The sequence below is a fragment of the Lynx canadensis genome, chromosome F2, assembly GCF_007474595.2.
Source record: "Lynx canadensis isolate LIC74 chromosome F2, mLynCan4.pri.v2, whole genome shotgun sequence".
Taxonomy (NCBI): domain Eukaryota; kingdom Metazoa; phylum Chordata; class Mammalia; order Carnivora; family Felidae; genus Lynx; species Lynx canadensis.
In genome coordinates, this window is record NC_044320.2 from 1818691 (window position 1) to 1839697 (window position 21007).

Below are 21007 nucleotides of genomic sequence, written 5' to 3' on the forward strand. Positions count from 1 at the left end.
GCACGTAGGACTCATCCACACCCCGGCCCCCTTCTGCCATGACAGAAGGGCCACCAGCCCTGCAGGGCTGAGCTCCAGGCTGGAGAGGCTGGCCCTGTGGGGGCTCGGAGCTGAGTGGGTCTGTTGCAGTCAGCACCGTGGACAGCTCCAGGGTGTCCCTGTGGGAGCCTCGGAAGTGGGGGTGCCTCCGTCCCGGGCGGCCCCTCCTGCCCACAGGGATGCCTCCTCTCTGCAGACCCCTGACCCCAGGGGCAAGTGGCTGGAGGTGCAGGTCTGTCCTGGTGTCAGAGCCACTGGCCTGGCACTCGGTACCAGCAGCTGGGGCGTGCAGTCAGGGGAGGGCTGTGGGGTATTGCTGGGGGCTGGGGGTGAGGGAGAGCTCTCCCTTGGGAGACTCCTCTTGGGTGGGTCTGTGTTTTCAGTGCTGTGGTGAAGAGTGTGGGTTTGGGGGCCCTGGCCTGTGCCTGCTGCCTGCCACCCTGGGCGAGTGGTGGCACCCCTCTGTGACTTAACTCTGCCATCTGTAAAGAGGGGAGCCCCACTTCCCCCGCCATCTTCCCTGACACCTTGTTGCAGCCGTTGCCCCCTCCAGCAGCACGGGTCTCTGCTCTTCAGCTGGTGCCCTGCTGAAGTTCCTCCCGTTAAAACAACAGACCAAGTGCCACCAGCCTCCCATCCCTGCTGCAGGCGAGGAGGGGTGCTGATGGCCTGGGCGGTGGCCCTGGGGCTGGTGGCTCATGGGAGGACAGGACACTGCAGTGGGGGTGATGGCAGGTGGCAGTGCCGGGGGTGTTTCCTGGCGGTCCTGCTGCTGTGGGGCTGCTCCTGCTGGGACAGTGTGATGGGACAGCGGGATTAGAGGTGAAGCTAGACACATATGGTGTTGATGGTGCTGGTGGTGGTGACGGTGCCTGCTGGGAGAAGGCCCCGTCCCACGTCTCCCCTGCTCCCCCTACACAGGGCTTCCTCACTGTGCCCCCAGCGCCCTGCGTCCTCCCTCCCTGAGGGGGAAGGTGCTCCGGGCACGGGGTCGTACAGGGGGTGCCGTCACGAATGAGGTTTTTTTTTTTTTTTTTCCAACGTTTATTTATTTTTGGGACAGAGAGAGACAGAGCATGAACGGGGGAGGGGCAGAGAGAGAGGGAGACACAGAATCGGAAACAGGCTCCAGGCTCCGAGCCGTCAGCCCAGAGCCCGACGCGGGGCTCGAACTCACGGACCGCGAGATCGTGACCCGGCTGAAGTCGGACGCCTAACCGACTGCGCCACCCAGGCGCCCCACGAGTGAGGTTTTTGTGTGCCCTTGCCCCCTTTCCCTGTGACCGGTGGACTCGGCCCCTCCGCGCCTGGTCCCACACAGAGGGGTCCTGGGGCTGTGCTGCCCTGCCGGCAAGCTCTTGCTGGTGCTTTGGCTGTCCTTCCCTCACTGGCCTTTGTGCGGAGAGCTGGGGTGTGACGCCCCGGAATGGCTTGAGCTGCAGCCCGACGGTCTGGTCCGATGGCGGAGGCCCAGTGGGGTGGGGCCAACACAGGCCTTGGCAGGACAGGGACCTGGGTCTGGATCCTGCCTCGGCCTCTGATAGGGCTTCCTGGGCAAGTTCTTGTTCTCTCCGAGCCTCAGTTTCCCAGCCGTGAAGTATGACAGTTAAGGTTTCCTTCCCGTGGGTCCGAGGGTTAGATGGTGACCGGTCCAGCTGTGCCCAAGCCCAGCCCCCGCTCCAACCCTGCCCCCACCCCCGTCAGAAGTCTCTGGGCCTCGCGCAGCTGTGTGGATGGCTCCGCCCCCACCCCTGTGACTCAGGCTGCCTCCTTGCTCCTTTGCTGCCACCGTCCTGGGCGAGGGCTCCGCTGGTGGAGCAGGCAGCTGGGCGGTGGGCTGGCCTCCTGTGGCCTTCCCGGAGAGGGGAGCGAGGGCTGGGGCGGGGGCGGCGCGGCAGGTGGAGACAGAGAAGGGCGTGCTCGGCTGGTGTCCTGACCGCCCCTCGGTGCCGTCAGCCGTTCTGTCGCTCCGTGGCCCGCTCTGGGCGCTGTTCCGCGAGGTGCCTGGGGTGCCTGGCTGGCATTCTGCGTGACGCGGAGTCCACGTTGCTATAACAACGCTCCGAGGCGCGCCATCGCGGCTCCCCCAGCTGGCCTCCTCTGCCTCTGGCTCTGTGGTGCGCACGGGCGCACATGTGCGTGGGGCCGAGCATTTGGCCTGGGCGTGTGGGGGGGGGGGGAGGGCAGAAATCGGTCAGGGGGATGGTGGCCCGAGAGTGGGTGAGAGCATGAACTGGGGCTCTTTGACTCCGGGTCTCTGCGCCCAGATGCACCTTAGAGAGGTGAGGGTGTGTGGCCAGGTCCCCCGTGGGAGGGGACTCGCTCTGGCCCGCAGCCAACTTTCCCGAGGAAGGAAACAAGAACATCAGTAGTCACGATTCCCCAACACCTCTTTTGCCGTGTCCTCCCCTTGGGGAGGGGTTCTGGGTTCCGGCCGGCCGGCCTGAGGCGGCAGCATCCGTGGGAGCCAGCAGCCACCCCCTGGCCACACACACGGGCCCACCTTGGCAGACAGACGGCTGGGGGACCCGCTTCTGCCCAGTTGCCTGGTGGTCTGGGGCAAGTTCTACCCCCTGGGCCTCCACCAAGGGTCTCCTGTGGCCAGGACCTGGGTGATGGCTGTGCCTGCCTCGTGGGAATGAGTCGGGTGGTAACGTCTGGGAAGGTCTCGTCGGGCCTGTTGCATCAAGGTGGTCGTGTCCATGCTCTTACTGTCAGGAAAACCACGTGGAGGAAAAGAAGGAAAGCGCCAGCCCTCAGTCTCCCTGCCTCTGCTCCCCTAACACTGCCGCCAGCCCCGAGCCCTGCGTACGCCCTGATCTCCACCACGGCCGCCCCCGCTCCTGTTTGGAGGCCACATTGGGTGTAGGAAGGAGAAGGCGCGGGGACCTGGGCCTGGCCGCCAGTTGGCTCCCTTGGTGCCTCACGGCCCCGGCACCCGGTTGCGGGAGGGAATAACTCGTCTGCGGACATTTACGGAGTGGGCCAGGTGCCGGTGATGCAGAAGTGGCTGAGATGGGGCACCGGCCGTGGGCCGCTCACCGTGTGGCCCAGCCACTTGCCGCTGGTGACCAAATCGGGGGTCAGCCTGGGCTCATCCTGGGCCAGGCCGTGGCCGGTGGGGACCAAGTGTCCCCAGTGAACGTCTTTCCCAGGGAGCAGAGATGAACAACACGGGGTGGGCCATTTGCAGAGGTTCGCACTGTCGAACCACATATTGGCTGCTCCAGGTCCTTGCTGCCCGGGGCAGCTCCTGGGGCACCGGGCAGCCTGTGCCCAGTGCTGGAGTGCCAGGGGTCCCTCAGCCAGCACAAGGACCCGAGCTCGCCGCTCCGGCCCCGGGGACGCATCCGTGACCAAGGCTGACACATGCCGTGGCCCGGATGCCTGCGCGTACCGCCGCCCTCCAGCCCCTGAAACTGTCCTGTCCTCCCCGTCGTCCTGCCCTGTTGCCCAGCCCAGGAGCGCTGATGTGTGTGCCTGGTTAAGTGAGGACATTCGTTTTATTTCTCCTGAAAATAAGAAGCGACGTGTGCCTGGCAGAGAACTCGGAAAGCCCGAGCAGCTCACACCCTGGGTGCTGGGACCCAAGCGCGGTTCATGTGCCCACGGCCTCCCCTGACCTGCCACTCAGCCGCAGAGCTCCGAGCAGTTCTGTGACCGCCTAGACGTATGATTTGCCCCCCTGCAGGGCACCTGTTTAGCGCGTGCGCTTCAGCGGCTGTAGCACACTCACGGGTTGTGGTTGCCGGACGCTTTCACCCCTGCAGATGGAAACCCCCGGCCCACAGAAGTCACTCCCGTTCCTGTCTCTCATCCACCTGCCAGCCCCTGGTTTGCGTCTGTCCGCATAGACTCGTCTGTCCTGGACATTTCGTAGAAGTGGGATCTGCCCTCGCGTGGCTCTCCGTGGCGTTCACAGCTGTCCCGCTTCATCGGCCAGGGTGGCGGTCTCAGCAGGTTCATCCGACTCTTCCACGCGCTGCCTTGACCGTGATGGAGCTGACGGACGGCGACGCTCTCAGCTCTCCTGTGCTGGGTGTGGTGAGTTTTGAGGGCTGTGTCCGCCCGTGAAACCGCCACCGCCGCCGTGGTCAACGTTCCCGCCCACCGGCAGGTCCCCCTGCACCAGACGCGAGCGCTGCCTGTTCTAGAATTTCACATTCGTGGTGTCGTACCACGTGAACTCTCCGTGGTCTGGCTTCCCGTGTGTGACGCGATGTCCCCGGGTGTCCTGTGTCTGCAGGCCCACCATCTTCTGGAGGGCGGGTGCGGGTTGGTCTCTTCCCCCGTGGGGACACCGACCCACCCGCCTGTGGTTTCCCCCGGGTTTGTTTCTCGGGTGGCTGGGCCGTACACGTTTCTTCTTTGGGTTATCTGCACACATCCTGGCTGGTTTTCATCACCCTCGAATGTGTTTAAAGATCAGTTTGTAGGGGTGCCTGACGTGTGAACGTGAGCAGCCTCTGTCCCGTTGTGGTGTGGGTCTTCCTAGCGTTGTTGCCTTTTAATCTTGCCGCTGTTGCATTTTGATTTACAAAATCTTTCTTAAATTTAATATGCTGCCAAATGTGTTTTCTTGTGTGTGTGTGGGTGTGTGTGTGTGTGTGTGTGTGTTTAACGTTACTTTTGTATTTCTGAGATGTGTCTTTTGGGTTGCTTTAATGTTTTATTTATTTTTATTTTTTATTTTATTATTATTTTTTAATTTTAGAGAATGAGCGAGTGCAGGGGAGGGGCAGAGGGAGAGAGAGAGAGCGAGCATCTCGAGCAGGCACAGAGCCCAACGTGGGGCTTGATCCCCAGACCGTGGGATCATGACCTGAGCCAAAACCAAGAGTCAGATGCTCAACCATCTGAGCCACCCAGGTGCCCCTGATGTTCTATATTTAATACGTTTTTAAAATCTTGGGGCGCCTGGGTGGCTCAGGCGGTTGAGCGTCCGACTTTGGCTCAGGTCACGATCTCATGGTTCGTGAGTTTGAGCCCCGCTTTGGACTCTGTGCAGACAGCTCAGAGCCTGGAGCTTCTTCCGATTCTGTGTCTCCCCTGCTCATGCTCGCTCGCTCTCTCTCTCTCTCTCTCTCTCTCTCTCAAAATAAATAAACATTAAAAAAATTCTTTTAAATCCTCAACCCTTTGGTCCTTGTGGATTGGCTTTGTTTAGGTTTTAGATGAGGAACCAGTTGGCTTGGTGTCTTCTGGATCTTCTGTGCTCACCGGTGTGTCAAGCACGGGGTAAGGGAGGACACTGTGGCCTGGCGGGGGGAGGGGTGAGCTCCGGGGGGGGGGGGCCCTTCCTTGGCGCCTGTGTGAACTCCGGTGAGCATCCGTCCCTCCGTCCCTCCGTCCCTCCGTGCCTCCGTCCCTCCATCCCCCCATCCCCCCATCCCTCCATCCCTCCGTGTGCCTGGAGTCCTCGCTGAGGACAGCAGTCGGGCAGGGCCCCTGCGGGTGGCTGTGAGCTCAGCAGTCACTTCTCCCAGACCCTGGTCTGCGGCTGCGCCCCTGCCCAGCCTGGGTCCTGACGGGGCCGCCTGAAGCCGCTGCTTCCCCAGGGCAGGTGGACTGTCAGCCGGAGTGCCCGCTGGTGGGTTTGTGCGTTCCTCATTTGCACCCTGCGGGTGACAGGGCCTCTGGTCCTGGACTTGTCCTGTCCCCACACCTTCCCCAGGGCTCAGGGCTCCCTGCGAGGGATGGCAGGGACGGGCGCTCCTTGTGGCCCCGGCGGCTGAGCCTGCCCTGTTGTCCCGCACTCACTCCTGGGCGGCTCTGTGGGACGCGGAGTGCACACAGCGGGGACAGGAGCGGCTCTGTCGTGCCACAAGGCTGGCGAGTGACACGTGGGGACCTGGGCCTGGTGCTGTCCTGTAAAGAGGGAGCTGGTCACCAGCCTCCCACCTGGGGTCCCCCCTCCTCCCTTCTTCCGTCCACACGTTGTTCTTCCTTTGTTGTGGCCTGGGCCTGGGCTTGGTAGGGACTGAGCCGTGTCTCCCGTGTGGGACCCCCGGTGTGGGGGCTGCTTTTGGGGCCGTGCCGCGAGGACCGTGACGTGGGCCGGTGGGTGCGATGGTGTTTTCCGTGTGAATGATCTGATGTGTTCCCTCCAGGATCAGGGCTGTGAGACACTGTGCCCCGTGCGCCGGCACAGATTGGTGGGGGCGGGGACTCGGCCGGAGACGCATCATGGACTGCCCGGCGGGTGGCTCTGTGGCTGGCTGCTACCAGGCCTGCCTGGCAGATGCTGAGGAGAGAGGAAGCTGGTGCCCGCCCCAGGGCCTGTGCTGCCTGGGTGCCCACCCCCTCCCCTCCACCGCCCCCTCCCCTCCACCGCCCCCTCCCCTCCACCCGCCCCCTCCCCTCCACCCGCCCCCTCCCCTCCACCCCCCCCTCCACCGCCCCCTCCCCTCCACCCGCCCCCTCCCCTCCACCCGCCCCCTCCCCTCCACCCGCCCCCTCCCCTCCACCGCCCCCTCCCCTCCACCCGCCCCCTCCCCTCCACCGCCCCCTCCCCTCCACCGCCCCCTCCCCTCCCCCTGCCCACCTCCCCCTCCACTTGCCAACCCCCCTCTACCTTCCCCTCCCCTCCCCTCCCCCTCTCCCCCTGCCCACTCCCCCATCTGCTCCCTCCCCTCTACCTGCCCCCTCCCCCTTTCCTCTCCCCTTCCACCTGCCCCCTCCCCCTGCCCACCCTCCTCTTTCCCTAGGTGGGGATGTCTTATGCAGGGGCCTAGAGGCAAGGAGGGACGGGCCTGCTGCTGCCCACACTGCCTTGCTCTGTGGTGACCCTGACCTATCCCTGCCCCCCACAGGCACAGGGTGGGCAGCAGCTGGGAGGTCACCCATGTTGTCACAGGGCCCCGGATGCGGAGTGCACTGTGGGTGCCCGGCGGCCCCGAGAGATGTCTTGGAGCACGGAGAATGGGGCCCGGTGTGCCGTGGCCCCAGGCGTGCTGTCCTCTGGTAACGCCACCCAGGTGGGGGGGCCACCGCTGGGCAGGCCCTGGAGGCGAGGTGTTCCCGGGTCGCGCCTTGTGTTCGCACCCGTGTTTCTGGTAGAAAGGGGACTGGAGCTCCCGTGTCTGGGTGCCTGCCCCGGGGGTCGTGTCCAGCGTGCACTTGTGTGGCGGTGACGGTCTGGTGGGTTTGCGAGCCACAGAGGCCTTTCCAGGCCCCCTGAGGACAGGGCACGGGGCCCCGGGGGTCCCCCTTTGCCATCTGGCCTCTTTCTGCCCCCTCTCCCAGTGCCTCTTTCCCGTTTCAAACTGTTTTCATTTGAGAGCATTCTTGAGGGGCCTCGGTTCATGGAATTCCCGCTTCTGAAGTGACGTGCTGAGAAGCCGTGTCCCCGGCGACCGGCCCCACCCAGTCCGCCCCAGGTTTGGCTTCTCTTTCTGCTGCTTCATCTTGCGGGGTTGTGTTGTGCACCCTGTGTGCTGAGTCCTCCCTCCCTCCTTCTTGTCTGTCTGCTTCCCTGCCTCTGCCTCAGGGGTCCCAGTGCCTGCGGGGCTCAACCTGGTGGCCCGTCTCTGGAGCGCCAGCCTGCGGCCAAGAGCCTGTGCCGGGGCAGATCCCTGCGTGGCAGCAGGACCTGTTGGTGGGCTTGCCCTGCAGAGCTCCAGTGCCAAGGCCCTCTGCTGCGTGGTGGTCTTGGGGTCCCTGATGTCCGAGTCCCCACCTGTCACCGACCTGGGCTCCCGCAGCAGCCTGAGCCAGGTCCCGGGGACGGTGGCCGATGGACGGTCCTGGCGGGAGCTCTGAGGCCCACCCTGGCCTCCTCCTGGAGGGCGGCGGCCACTGAGTTATATTCGCTCTGCTGTGGCTTCTTGGGCACGTTGGGGGTCGAGTGGGTGTCGGGGGGAGGGTCCGGGTTGTCCCTGTTGTCTCCCTGCCTCCCATTGGTGTGAGGCCGGGCCGGGTCCTGGGCTCCCAGGGCCCTGACCTCTGAAGGGGGTGGGGAGGGTCTGGACACCAGCCCGGTCTGACTTGTAGCTGCTTCAAAGGCCGGAGGGGGCTCTTCCCAGGGAGCTGGTCCTGGGCACCGCCCTCCTGTCTCCCCGTCTCTCCTTCCTGTGGCACCAGAACAGACGCACACACACACGCGTGTCTTTTGAGAGCCCAGCGTCCCCGCAGACAGCTGAGGGAGGAAAGTGCTAGGAAGAGGGTGGGGCCTGAGTGGCCAAGGGGCCTGGAGGAGAGAACAGGAAGAAAGCAGAAGCAGGGGCGGGCACTTAGACCCCACAGGCCCACCCGCGGGGTGGCCTCGCTGAGTGTGCCTTGACAGGAGACAGCAGGGAAGTGGCAGGAGGGCTCACTAGTTAGTGTTCGGAGGCCTCTGCACAGGCTCACTGTCCCCCCAGCACCCCGGAGGCTGAGGAGAGGGCAGGGCGCCCGTCCCGTGTGCGGTCTTTCCTTTGACGATGTTGGAATTGTGCGTCCTGCTTAGGAAGCTTCCCTGTGCTCGGGTGAGCTGAGAATCCCCATTTCTTGTCTGCTGCACGTGTGTGTGTACGTGGGTCTGTCTCGACACTTCCTTATTCGTCGGTTGACGTCTTCACGCACAGAGTTGCAGTTTTGGAAGCGCTCTGGTGTTTATTGTACTAGCTTTACGGAGAGAGAATTCACATACCCTGAAGCTCACCCTTTGGAAACGTATAGCCCAGCGGTTTTCGGGCTGTTCACAGAGCTGTGCCTCCGTCAGCACTCTCTCATTCCAGAACCTTCTCGCCAGCCTAAAAGAAAGCGCACAGCCAGGAGCAGTCCGTCCCCATCCCTCTGCCCCGGCCTCCCGCAGCCACCTGTCTGCTTTCTGTTCCTATGGATTTGCTCGTGCTGGACGTGTCTCCTAAGTGGAATCACACACGTGTTGTTTCTGTGCCGGATCCTTTCTGCCCGTAGAATGTTCTCCAGATCCGTCCGTGTCGTGGCCTTTACCCGCCCGTCATTCTCAGGATGTCGGGTCTGGGGATAGTGGTCCTTCCCGTTAGTTTGTTTGTTGTTTTCCTGGATATCGTCTGTTCCTCTTGCCTTTCCATGCGGACTCACCTCAGCCTCTGAGCTCCCTAAGGAAGCTCGCTGGGGTTTTTATCGGGGTGGGACAGCGGACATCTTCAGGAGGCCGGGTCGTCCCATCCGGGAGCGGGGGGGTCTTTCTGCTGGAGCGGTTCTGCCCCTCTGTCCCCCTGGAGTGATTTACAGGTTTCTCTTAGACGTGCTTCCCGGTTCCTCTCTCGTCCCTGCACGTGTGTTCCTGGGTGTCCTGTCCTTTTCGTCGTCGGTGCTGTGTCTTTGCTGCTCCGTCCTCTCGCCGGCGTCCGTGTGTGGAGGGTCCTGCCCTCTGATGGCGAATTTCGCACCCTCCTGCAACACCCGCATCTTTGCCTTTCGGCATTCAGGTTGGGTTTTACACACATGCCGTCGTGTCAGTGGCAAAGAGACCGTGCGTTCCGTTTCCTTGTCGCCCCTCGGTGGCCTCTGCCGTCAGGCCGCGTGGGCCGGTGCCTCCGGAGCGGCGTTGGGCGGTGCTGGGCGTGGCGGTGCTTGTGCCCTCTCCTGGGCCTTCTGTCTAAGGGGCGCTGACCTCATCATCTCCAGAAAGTTCTCCTCTGTTTCCGTCAAGGGTTTGGTGGCCATCTGTGGACAGCTTGTAGGCTTCCCTCTGGTCCACTGCTGTGGCTACAGGCTCCTAACGTTGAATCTGCTTTGCACTCAGGGAGAAAGAAACACCTAGGGGTTCGGACTTTGTTTTCTTAGTAACCTATGGAGTGTTTTCACATCAACGCAAAACCAGTTCGCCATTTGTTTTTGGACCGCGTTTATCAGGTTTCGGTACCAATGTTATACGTGCTTCACCGAAGAGAGTCGGGAAGTTTCCCTCCATCGTCAGCGCCCCGGAATAATTTATGGAGCATTGGAAATGTGGCAGAATTCCCCTGCAAAACCATCTGGCCCTGGTGTTTTGTGGGGGTGGCTTCATGATAACGGTTTCTATTTCTTCTCTCCAGATTCGTCTGTTCAGGCTGTCTCGGGTGGGTCACTTTTGGCGAACCTCACTTTCCGGAGACACAACCCCTTTCATCTGTGTTGCACCACTTTGGCGTGTAGACGTTGGAAAGCACAGCCTTACGCTTCCGTAACCTTTTTTCTGTTTCAGCGATTATTCTTTCTTTCTAATTTTTCACATGACATATCTCTGCTTCCTCCCTCTTTTCTTGAGCGTGTTAGTGGTTGTCTCCTTTTCAGTAGTTGAGAAAATAGGGTTTTGATTCGTACGTCAGATCTATTGTTTTTCCATTTCTTACCTCATTAATATTTGCTTTTATTTATGTTGTTTCTTTGGGTACTCTTGAATTATCTTATTGCTTTTTTTAACTTACTTTTTTTTAAGGGTGGATGTATTCATTAGAACATCTTGGGCTGCAAATAACAGGAAATCAAACTGACGTGAGCTTACGTGACGTGGAAACAGCCCACGAAGCTCACGGGAAAGCAAAGGCGGGCAGGAGGCAGGTGTTGGGGATACTGCACTTCTCCGTGGTTCCCTTCGCGTGGCTCCCCGTGCGTGAGCTGCTGCAGGCCCCCCGGGCCTGTGGTCAGAGGACGGCTGCAAGCCGAGGGGACACGGACGGCAGGCACAGGAGTCGACGTCATTCCTGGCACACCGTCCTCCACCCTCGGAGCGCTGTGCGCGGTGGGCACCTTAGCTGGCAGTGCGTGGGTAAACGCGTGGCTTTTTCCGAACCCTTAAACTAAGAATTTTGTCTGTTTTCACCTTTTTTCACGAAACGTTCAGTGTCGTGGATTTTCCTCTGGTCACTCTTTTAAATGTATCTTATCGATATGTTTGTGCGATGTTTTCACTGTTTGGGTCTTTTTTGGAAATTTCCAAAGTTTTGTTTGTATTTTTTCTTTTTTCTCCTAAGAGTTGTTTAATGCATTTTGCTTAAAATAGGAGGGGCTTCTTGGTTTTCGGACACGTTTAAAATACGTGATCACGCTGATGCCAGTGCCTTAGTTCCCCAGCCTCAAGCGTCCGTCCGTGGACACGGCACGTTTCTTCACTCACGTACATGTGCTCTACTTTCCTTCTTTCTTTTGGTTTTTAATATTTGTTTTTGAGAGAGAGAGATAGAGACAGAGACAGAGCATGAGCGGGGGAGGGGCAGAGAGAGACAGAGGGAGACACAGAATCCGAAGCAGGCTCCAGGCTCCGAGCTGTCGGCATAGAGCCCGACGCGGGGCTCCAACTCATGAACCGCGAGATCATGACCTGAGCCGAAGTCGGACGCTTAACCGACTGAGCCACCCAGGCGCCCCTAATTTCATTTTTAACTTAAAAGTTTTGGGGCACGATAATTCTAGGTTACAGAAGAGTTACCAGATGGATAGACATCCAGTGTGCACCCCGGTGCCCCTCCGCACCTTGGCTTTGTCCTTCCGTGTGTACGTGTGTGCACACACGCGAACGTGTTCCCTTCGGGACCGCTTGATGGTGAGCGGCAGACAGGATGCTCCCTGGTCCTCAAACACACCATCTTACACAACTGCGGCGCGGCAGTCCCGGTCGGGAAAGTAACACAGGTGCAACTCTCATCCCAGGATCTTGTTCGTGTTCATCGGGGCAGAGCTTGTGAATTGTCCTCATAACACCTTCTTACAAAAGAAATCCAGGACCGCCTGTTAGTTTAAGCGATGACGTGTCTTCAGCCTCCTTTGCTCTGGGACGATCCCTTGGTCTTTGTGTCCCGAGATTGCATTTGTGAAGGTGGCAGGTCAGTTATTGAGTAGACGGCTTCTCAGTTTGGTCGTTTCTGCTGTTTCTCGCGGCCCTCGCGGGGGGGGGGGGGATCGCGGAGGTGCTGTCGCGTGCTCCTCCGTGCGCGGTGACCGTGTTCACTTAGATCATTTGGTTAAGGGGATGTCTGCCAGCTGCCTCTGAAAAGTTACAGTTTTTCCATTTTTAATTAGCAGGTATCTTGGGGAAGATCTTGGAGCCTGTGTGACTGGCCTCTCATTTAGCAGACCTGTCCCGGCAGCTGTAGCACCCTGGACACGCTTGTCTGAATCAGGGTCGTGACGACCTCCCCTCCCCCACTCCCTCTGCGTTATCGGCTTTCTGCTCGAAGGAGGAGCTTTTCCTTTTTTCCCTCATTTATTTATTTGTGACCGTGTGGACCCGTGGGTTTTTATTTTGTTCAATGATTGTAATCCTTTGTTACTGTTACTTATTTTGGGGCTCAGACTGTCCCGGATGTGGCGGTGGAAGCCTTCCCACCGGCCCCCGCGTCCTTTGGTGACGTCCCCACCTACCTTGGAGCACTTCCCACTCTGTCGAGTGAGTGGGAACACCCTGTTCTCGGTGTATCTGTTCCCTGCTCTGCCCCAGCCCTGGGATCAGCCGTGTCTCCGGGGAGTCTGAGTTCTTCTTGGGGAAGAATGGTGTTTTAGCATCAAGATCAGTGTGCTGGGCGTGCTCCCTGCTGTGGGGAGACAAAGCGAGGAAGCGAGGAAGTAACGAGCTTCTCTCTCTCTCTCTCTCTCTGTCTCTCTCTCACACACACACACACACACACACACACACAGGGCCACGCCTGTGGTGACATCGACCTGCACAGGCCTGTGCATGTTGAAACCTGAATCCGAACGGGAGACTCCAAGCTCCGGTCGAGTGGTGCTCCCTGGGGAGGGTAAGGGTGCTGGGCAGAGGTGAAACAGGCTGAGGGGAGGTGTCCTCCTGCTGCTGCCGGGGGAGGGCGCCGAGGGCCGGTGGCCGGCTCCCAGGTCCTGCCTGTCTCTGTGGTTTGGAGTGAGTCACTTTCTCTTTGTGCGTTCAGTGTTGTCATCTTAAAAATTGGGGTTTGGGTTGGGTCAGGGAGTACCCGGCACAGGTGACCCCACCCCTGCCGCGGACGCACGGTAGACGTCCGTCCTCACACAAGGCTGCCTGTGACTCCAGACGCGCCCCAGACGTTGCCTGTGTGACGCTCCTGTCTTGGTGCTGGGTGTGCCCGGATCGGCCGAGCGTGCTGGGTAGCCGGGTCTTGTGACGTCGTGGCCTTCGCCCAGGGTCTCCAGGCCGGCTTGGCTTCCGCAGCACCCGTGAGGGCACGTTGGTGAGACAGGCATTTTGGGGGGCCCACGGGCAGCAGTCCGTCGAGGGAAGCGCGGGCGTAGAGGGTAGCGGCCCAGCCTGACGCTGCTGCCCTGGGCTGACTCGTGGTGTCCACCTGCCCCGATCGGCAAGCCGGGGTTGCCCGGCCTCTGCCTGGAGCAGCGTGGGCGGGACTGGGCATCGCCGTCACAGCCTCCAGCCTCGCCCTCCCCGGGGGCAGCGCTGCGGTCTCTGAGCAACGCAGCTCTGGGGCTCCTGCCTCCCTGGAGCGGCGTGGCCGGGGTTGGCGGCTGGGCCCCGGGCAGAGCCGTGCGCGGGGCAGCGCCGGCTTCGGGTCCCCTCCCAGCGGGCCTCCTCGGTCGTGCCAGGCGTGCGGCCAGGTGAGCGGAAGGTGGTTCCCAGCAGGACGGTCCGGGCGGTGGGGGGAGGCCCCGGCCAGCTTTCCTTCTGCACCGCCTGGTACCACGCTCTTCTTCTACCCGGCCCTGCCTCCTCCAGGAAGCCTCCCCGCCTCCCTGCTGACCCCTCACACGGCAGGCAGTGAAGGGAGCCGGCGCCCGTTTGCCGCTCTCTGTGTTGGACACGTTTCGGGTCATGGCTTGGGTCCTGTCCCTCAGCCCGGCTCTGTGCCCAGAGAAGGGCTCGCCATGTGTCCAGGGAGGGGCGGGGGGTCCCGGTGCCGCTGCGGCCCGACACCCACTTGGGTCCCAGAGGGGCGGGCGGGTGCAGTGTTGCCTGGAAAGGCAGATTAACCAGGGCTGTGGTTGTGCAGGGGTGGGGAAGAAGGGCAAGAGAGGGGCAGCAGGGTAGAGACGGGCGAGGACTCAGGTGAAGGACAGCGCCCCAGGCCAGAGCCCAGGCCTGAGGGCCAGGTCCCCAGGGCTGTCGGCAGGGCGAAGTCTGGGTGGGACCGAGGCAGGGTCCCCATGATGGTGCATCGGTCTCCTGCCTCCTTCCTTGTCTGTGCCCAGCTGGAGCGTGAGGCCCCACGGGCAGGGGGGACTGTGTGATGCTGAGTTTGCTGTGTCCCCATCACAGCGCAGGTCAGCGGTCCAGGGAATGCAGGCCCAAAGATGAACTCACTCCTTGCTTGGTTCACTGAGGGCTGGACAGCTGCCCATTTTACACTTGAGAAAACAGACGCCTGCTCTCCATCCTTGGGGTCCCCTTCAGCTTGAGGGCTACCCCAGTCTAGAAAATACTCTCCTTTGTCTGCTGCCAGCAAGGTCAGCCGGGGTCTCGGGGCTCCCCTGCCTCTGACAGCCCCAGGCCGATGGAAGGAAGCTGCAGGCAGAGGTCATGTCCTGCTCGGGAGCCCGTCTGGGGCAGAGCCGGCCCTGTCCTGGCCCTGGCACCGGCCCTGGAGTCCAGGCCGTTGGACTCCAGCCTGGAGCTGTGTCCGCTGCTCTCTCCCGACCAGGGTCCGGGGGCGTCCCGCTGTCCATCTGTTCTCTCCTCTGGGGCCTAGGGGCTTTGTCCTGGGGGCAGGGCTGTGTTGCTGGGGCGTTCCCTGGCACCCCCTGCTTCCTTTGCTGCCCCAAAAGCAGGATCTGGGCACTACAAGGACAGATGGCTCCCTCAGGCTGCTGGCAACGAGCCTGGCGCCAGCCCTGGGGGTGCAGGGCCCGAGGAGCCGGCGGCTCGAGGAAGCCGCTCGATGGGAGGCCTGCTCGGGAGCAGGCAGTGTTCCCGTGGCCTCCGGCAGCTCCGAGGCGGTCCAGGGCCCTTCCCGGGTACTGCGGCCCATCGGCATCCCCCACCCCCGGCCCTCCCCGGGGGCCTTGCTGCCGCTTCCGCCCGCCTGGGCCCCCGGTGGCCGCCCCGGCCTTTGTCCAGCTGCTCCCCCTCCCCGTCTGACTCCACCGCCGCCTGCCGCCTGCCCTCGCCCGTTGAGGGTCGGGGCGCGAAGTGGCTGCGGGCGGCTGAGTGGGAGCGGTGTGGAGGAAGCTGATGCGCAGCCGGGCACAGGGCGCACTGGGGGACCTTGAGTGTGTGCCCACGGCCCCTCGCCGTCTCCCAGCGATGGGGGTGGGGGGGCGGCCCTGCTGGGTTCTGGGTCCCCCAGGGGGCTGAGCAGCGGGCCCAGGACAGGTACTGGTGTTTGGTGTTTCTGGTCCTCAGGCTGGGGCGCCTCTTTGTGGCTCTGGCAGTGGGGCAGCCTCACCCCCGTCTGCCGAGCAGACGCTGGTGGCACGTGTTGCGGGTGGTGCCCGGCGAGAGGAGGTTGCGAGCCAGACGAGGCGGCAGGCTGGGGGTCTTTTCCCTTCCCTGCCTCTGCAGGTGGGCTGCTCATTGCCCTTTGCTTGCCCGGATGCAGCCGAGGGCGGCCCCCGTGGCCTCCGTTCGCCCCTCAGTGGTGCTGTGGGCTCGGCCCCTCTGTCCCTTTCTGCTGCCCTCCCTGCGCTGGGCACATTGTGGGCTCGGGCTGGGGGTCCCTAGTGTTGCCCCCCCCCCCAGCCTCTGTCACCTCCTCTGGCAGGCCCCGGGCTCCCCTGTGTGCGGGCCGCCCCTCCCTTCCGACCCAGTCGGCCAGTCCTTCCTGCGCCCGTTTGGACCCCGCTTGAGCTGCTTCCTCTGGGGAGCCGCCAAGCCCGCCCAGTCCGGGGCTCTAGCCATGGCCCCCGGTCCCCACAGCTTCCTGTCCCAGGGGACATTCCCGCCGACTCCCGACAGATGCTCACGACCCCAAGGCTGTGCCGGGGCCCACCCTGTTCACACCAGACACGGTGCCCAGTGCGCTGTGCCTGCCTGGGGTCCTCGTAGCCCCCCAGGACAACATGGTGACTCTGGGGCCACCCTCCAGGCATCTGAAGAAAGTGTGGGTCTCTGCCTGGGTCGTCTGCTCAAGGCAGACACCCCCGCAGCCCGCCGCTCTGTTTCCAGACTCCTCTTTCTGCGTGATGATCTCAGTGGAATCTTAAAAATGAAGCTTTAATGTTTCAGGATTATACACATACAGAGTGTAGAGAAAAAATGAGCCCTACGTGGTTATTTGAGAAAAACAGGGATTCCAGTTTCCTCTTCCCAGGGTCTGCTACTTTTGATCTTCTAGATCTTTGGGTAACTTTTCTCTGAATAACATGCTCGTTCACTACTTCTCTGTCGTTTCCAACAGTTAGACACTATCTACTGTCTTGCAAGATGACGACTGAAGTGTCCTTTCACACGTGTGCTTGAACTCACACGCATGCACACTGAGCACACACATGCACGCACACACCTGTGCACACACATGGTTGAGCACACATGCACACACATGCACACGAGCACACACACCCGTGCAACACGCTCGAGCACATGCATGCATACATGCACGCACACACTTGTGCACACACACTCGAGCACACGCACACACATGTGCAGACACGCCCAAGCACACACATGCACACACACACGTGCATGTGCTTGAGCGCACGCACGCTTGGTTGAGCATACACGCACACACACATGCACACGTTCGAGCACCTGTGCACACACGCTCGAGCACACACACTTGCCCTCCTCCAGCACGGCTCCGTGCTGCATCCTATTGGCAGGTGGATGAGGCCGTTCCTAACTGCAGCCGCTGAGGGCTGAGCCTCGTCATTACCTGGGATCGTCCTTGTTTCCCCTTCACCGTGTTTCCCTGGGGCTCAGTTAGGTCCAGACGCCGCGGCCATGATTGCACCCTCCCGAGGATGTGTGTCTGGAACCTTCTGCCGCTCTGTCAGCCAGTCGCCCCCTGGCCCTGGCACAGCTTGGGCCCCGGGCCTCTTGGCTCGTGCCGCAGGCGGTCGTGCCTGTTTTCCTGGGTTCTCCGTCCTAGGTGGAGTGTGGACTCTTGTCCTCTCCCAAGAAGGGCAGGGAAGGGCCTGCACTGTGTCAGAAAGTGTCTTCTGTGCCCTCACGGGGCCACTGTGGTTTTAGGTTCTGTCCTCATGGCTCATGAGGGCCGTTGCCTTGAGTTTCTGAGTTGCTCATCCCCTTCCCTTGGTTTCCTCTGTCCCCACGATTCCCGTCCCTCGGAGGCAGGAGGCCCGTCCTGGCCTCCGGTCCCGTTCTGTCTCTGTTCTGCTTCCTGGGGCAGACGTCTCCCACCTTTGCACCAAGCACTGCACCTGGGCGCCGTGGTGTCCCCAGCACCTTGGTGTGCCCCGGGTGCCCCAGACAGCGTCCTGTGGGGCTTTGGGGGCAGTGCCTCCTGTCTCCGGGGATGGTGGCGAGGGGCTGGGTGACCTGGATTTGCCCCCAAGGAGGCCACCTGGGAGGTCGTGGGCACTGGGGTTGCCCCGTGAGATCCGAAACCCTTCTCTGCCGGCCGTGTGGCCTTGGGCGCTTACCCCTCTGTGCCTCAGTGTCCCGTCTGCGGCGGTGAGCAGTGGTGGGGTGTCCTCGCAGCTGCTCGTGAGGATGGCGTGCAAGCCCGTGGAGGCGCGCAGGGAAGCGTGAGTGTGCCCGGTGCTCTGGGCGCCCGCCCCGGCCGTTTCCTCTCCACGTTACACCGCTCTTCCCGGTGCCGCTCGCTCTGGGTTGTGTCCCCGTGTGTCCTGGGCTCCGTCTTCCACGTCCGACGTGCTCCCGTCAGGGGCTGGCAAGCGTGCGGGTGCCCGGCTTGCCGCACCGAGACCTCCCCTCCAGGCCGGCGGTCACCCCTGTGTCCTCTCTTGCTGCTGGCTCCTCCCGCTCTCCCTGCGCGGCCCATCTCCCCTCGTGGGGCATCCGGGAAGCCAAGTCCAGCGGTGACCTCGGCAGGCATCCGGGATGTGAGGCCCGTGCTCCTTGGAGCACGTGCAGGGCCCCCAGGGCCCCCCCGACAGCTGCCCTGTCGGGGCCAGATTTCGTCATCCGGTCCAACCACCGTCACGTCGCAGCCGGAAGCAGCTGTGAGAACCAGCGTGTCCGTCGAGCCCGCCTGCGGATTTACCGGGAGCCGGGCGGCCCGTCTTCTTGCTGAGCTGTTCTGTCCGGGCACATGCAGTTGTGTGTCCTAAAGTTGTGTCGCTTATTTAACAGCTGATGGATTTACTGTTATTCTAAGATGAGTTACTGAATATAGCTTTACAACCTTGTTTTAATTTGTAACCCAGTAAGCACCGGTGGACGTTCCGCCCGTAAACCAGAGCTCTTTGGGGTGCTCCGGAGTTCCTGGCCGTGGAGGGGCCCTGGCTGGCAGATGGCTCGGGCAGCCCGCTCCGTGGGCCCCCGCCGGCCCCGGGAGCTCGCAGGTCACAGTCCCGCCCTCTCGCGCTCTCGCGTGGGCTTTTGTCCAGGGCAGTGGAGTAGCGGCTGCGATGTGCTGGGAGCCCAGCCCGGCCTGCTGGGAGCGCTCCGTGGGCCGAGCCAGCGCCGTCGGGACGTGGCCGATCAGCCGCTCGCCGGACAGGTCTCTGTGCACACGGCACGTGTGCGGCCACCTGGGAAGCTGATGACCCTGGAGGGTCCCGGGGGGCAGTTCATGTCTGGAGATGTCCCTTCCGCCGCCCTGGAGCTGTGGTTCACCAGAGAAGCAGGTGGGCCGGGCAGGAGGCCGAGTGCCCGCGGCCGGGACGGCCGGTGTCGTGTTCAGGCGGCGATACAGGCGGTCGTGTTCCGAGAGTGCCGGGACCGTGGGTGTCACTTCCTGCTCTCTGTGCGCCTGGGAGGCAGGGCCTCGCGTCCCCCTGATCTTACAGATGGGGTCGCTGAGCCCACAGAGGGTCAGTGTCCCGTCCGAGCTGCATCGGTGCCACGTGTTGAGGTGGGTCCGGCCCAGGCAGCCTGTCCCCAGCCCTCCCGCCGACTCGTGAGGCTCAGAAGAACTGAGCTGGAGCCAGGGGCTTGGCGGGTTCACAAGCCCCGTGGGTTCTCAGCTCGGCAGGCAGGGGTGGGCTTGCTCAGGGGAGAGGTGATTCCCGGTGTCTGTCCTCACGTGAGGACAGTGGAACAGGTGGGCACCTGAAGGGGCTCAGTTGGGCTGAGATGCAGGGGTGGGGACGACGTGAAGCCAGGCCGGTGGGTTGGGCAGGCAGGGGCCCGAGTGACCCTGGGTCTGGAGCACTAACTCCTCTTCTCTCCCTTCCTGCTTTTTGTCTCCTCCAGCTCTGCGGGAAGGCAGTGGCCCTGCTCTCTGTAAAAAGATGTCCTATGGATCCGTCGCTGGCGGTGGTGGCCTGGGGAGCCACAGCCCTTTCGGGGGACCCTCCAGACAAGGCTATCGGCCCCTAGGTAATGCCAGTGGCTCGTGGCGTTGGAAGGGTGGCAGTGGGCGGGTCTCTGCTGTGTCGCGGTGGTGGCAGGGGTAGGTGGGCTGTGGGAGCAGCGCGGCCTGTGGCCAGGGGCTGGGGCGGGGTGGTTGGTGTTGGACTGGGTCAGCACCAGGAGAGGCTTCACTGGGAGAGGGCGGCCCGCCGTGGGGACGGGACCTGGTGTCTGAGGCCATTCTGGCCTCAGGCTGGCACTCAGAAGGTGCCCCGTGCTGGTCTGGGGGTGCCTGGGGTACCTGGCCAACAGCCGAGTGGATGGATGGCCTAGACTGGTCTTCCTAATGACAGTGTGGTGCAGGGGTGTAATTTTTGCAACACACAGGGGAGGAAACTGAGGCCAGGCGGGCTTGGGGGCTCCATGCAGCTGGTGCAGGGCAGAGCGGGGACCCCCTTCTAGGACTCCCAAGTCCCCTTGCCCTGTCCCAGCACCGCCTCACTCTGAACAGCGTGGTTCTGGCTTCTTTGTCTTCTTCCTAGTTTTGCCTACGTGTGTGTGTGTGTGTGTGTGTGTGTGTGTGTGTGTGGTGTGTCCGTCTGTCCTACAGGGCCCCCTGCTGCCTTTGCATGTCTCAGAACTTTGTTCCGTACGATTTATTATTCTGCCGTTTGCTGGCTTTGCTCCTGAATCCCTGATGTTGAATGTCGCTGTCCCCTTGCGTCTTCCTGCTCTGTGGCTGCGTGGCACCTGCACGGGTCCACGTGCGAGGGCCAGCGTGGGCGTCTGTTTGGGGCGCCGTCGCCCGGCAGGTGCAGGGGACCCGTTGGCTCTGTCTGGGCTGCCGCGCACCCGAGGCGCGTGCCGGTCCCGCTCCGGTGCCCCTGGTGCCCCGTCCTGGTCAGCTGTGCTGGCGCCACCCCGGTGCCCTTGGCGCCCGTCCCCGTCATGCCGCGTGGCAGCTGGTGGCGGCCGGTGGCCGTGTGCGGTCTGTGGGTGGGAACAGTGTCTTCTGGCTTCGCTTTCCATTTCTCTGGTGACCGATGGGACGGGGTCCATTTCTTCTCCAGCTGAGAACTCTTCGCCTTAATTCTCCTCTCAAGTTTGCCGTGTTCCTGCTGATCTGTAAGGGTCCCTTCTGCATCCTGGACGGACCCGTCGTCAGCTGGCCCTCCGCATCTTTGCCCGGCGGGGGCCTGCTTCCCTCTGTGGTGCCTGCTGGGCGGGTGCGGGCTGCTGGAGCGCCTGAGCGTGCCTGTGGTTTCTGTCACCTTTGCACTTTGGTTCAGTGTGACAAATCCTGGCACGAGCTGGTACCGGGTTTCCTTTCCTACGACGAGGTTTGGTTTTCCGGGGTCAGTCTTTCACCACCTGGACTTCTGTTTACAGCGAGAGGTGTGTGCGGGGGTGGGGCTGTGATGCTGTTTCTCTAGTCCTGGGGCTAGTCTCCGAAGATGCCGTCCATCCTGCAGGCCCACAGAGCCAGAGTTCTGGGACAGCTTCTGCGTGGGCTCTCTTGGTCAGTTTTTCTCTTCCTGCCCCAATCCCGCCTTAGTTTTCAGGGTTACGGGTTTTGGCATTTTTTTAAATTTTTTTTTTTTTTTCAACGTTTATTTATTTTTGGGACAGAGAGAGACAGAGCACGAACGGGGGAGGGGCAGAGAGAGAGGGAGATACAGAATCGGAAACAGCTCCAGGCTC

General features: G+C 62.1%; 1 protein-coding gene across 1 annotated transcript in view; it reads left to right on the forward strand.

The window, feature by feature from the left end:
• Window positions 1-21007, forward strand: part of TSNARE1 (t-SNARE domain containing 1) — a 162479-nt gene that overhangs the window by 18111 nt on the left and 123361 nt on the right. The window contains 1 exon segment of the mRNA XM_032591902.1: window positions 19208-19333. Within this exon segment, the coding sequence (XP_032447793.1) occupies window positions 19246-19333 (88 nt within the window). The 5' untranslated portion in view covers window positions 19208-19245.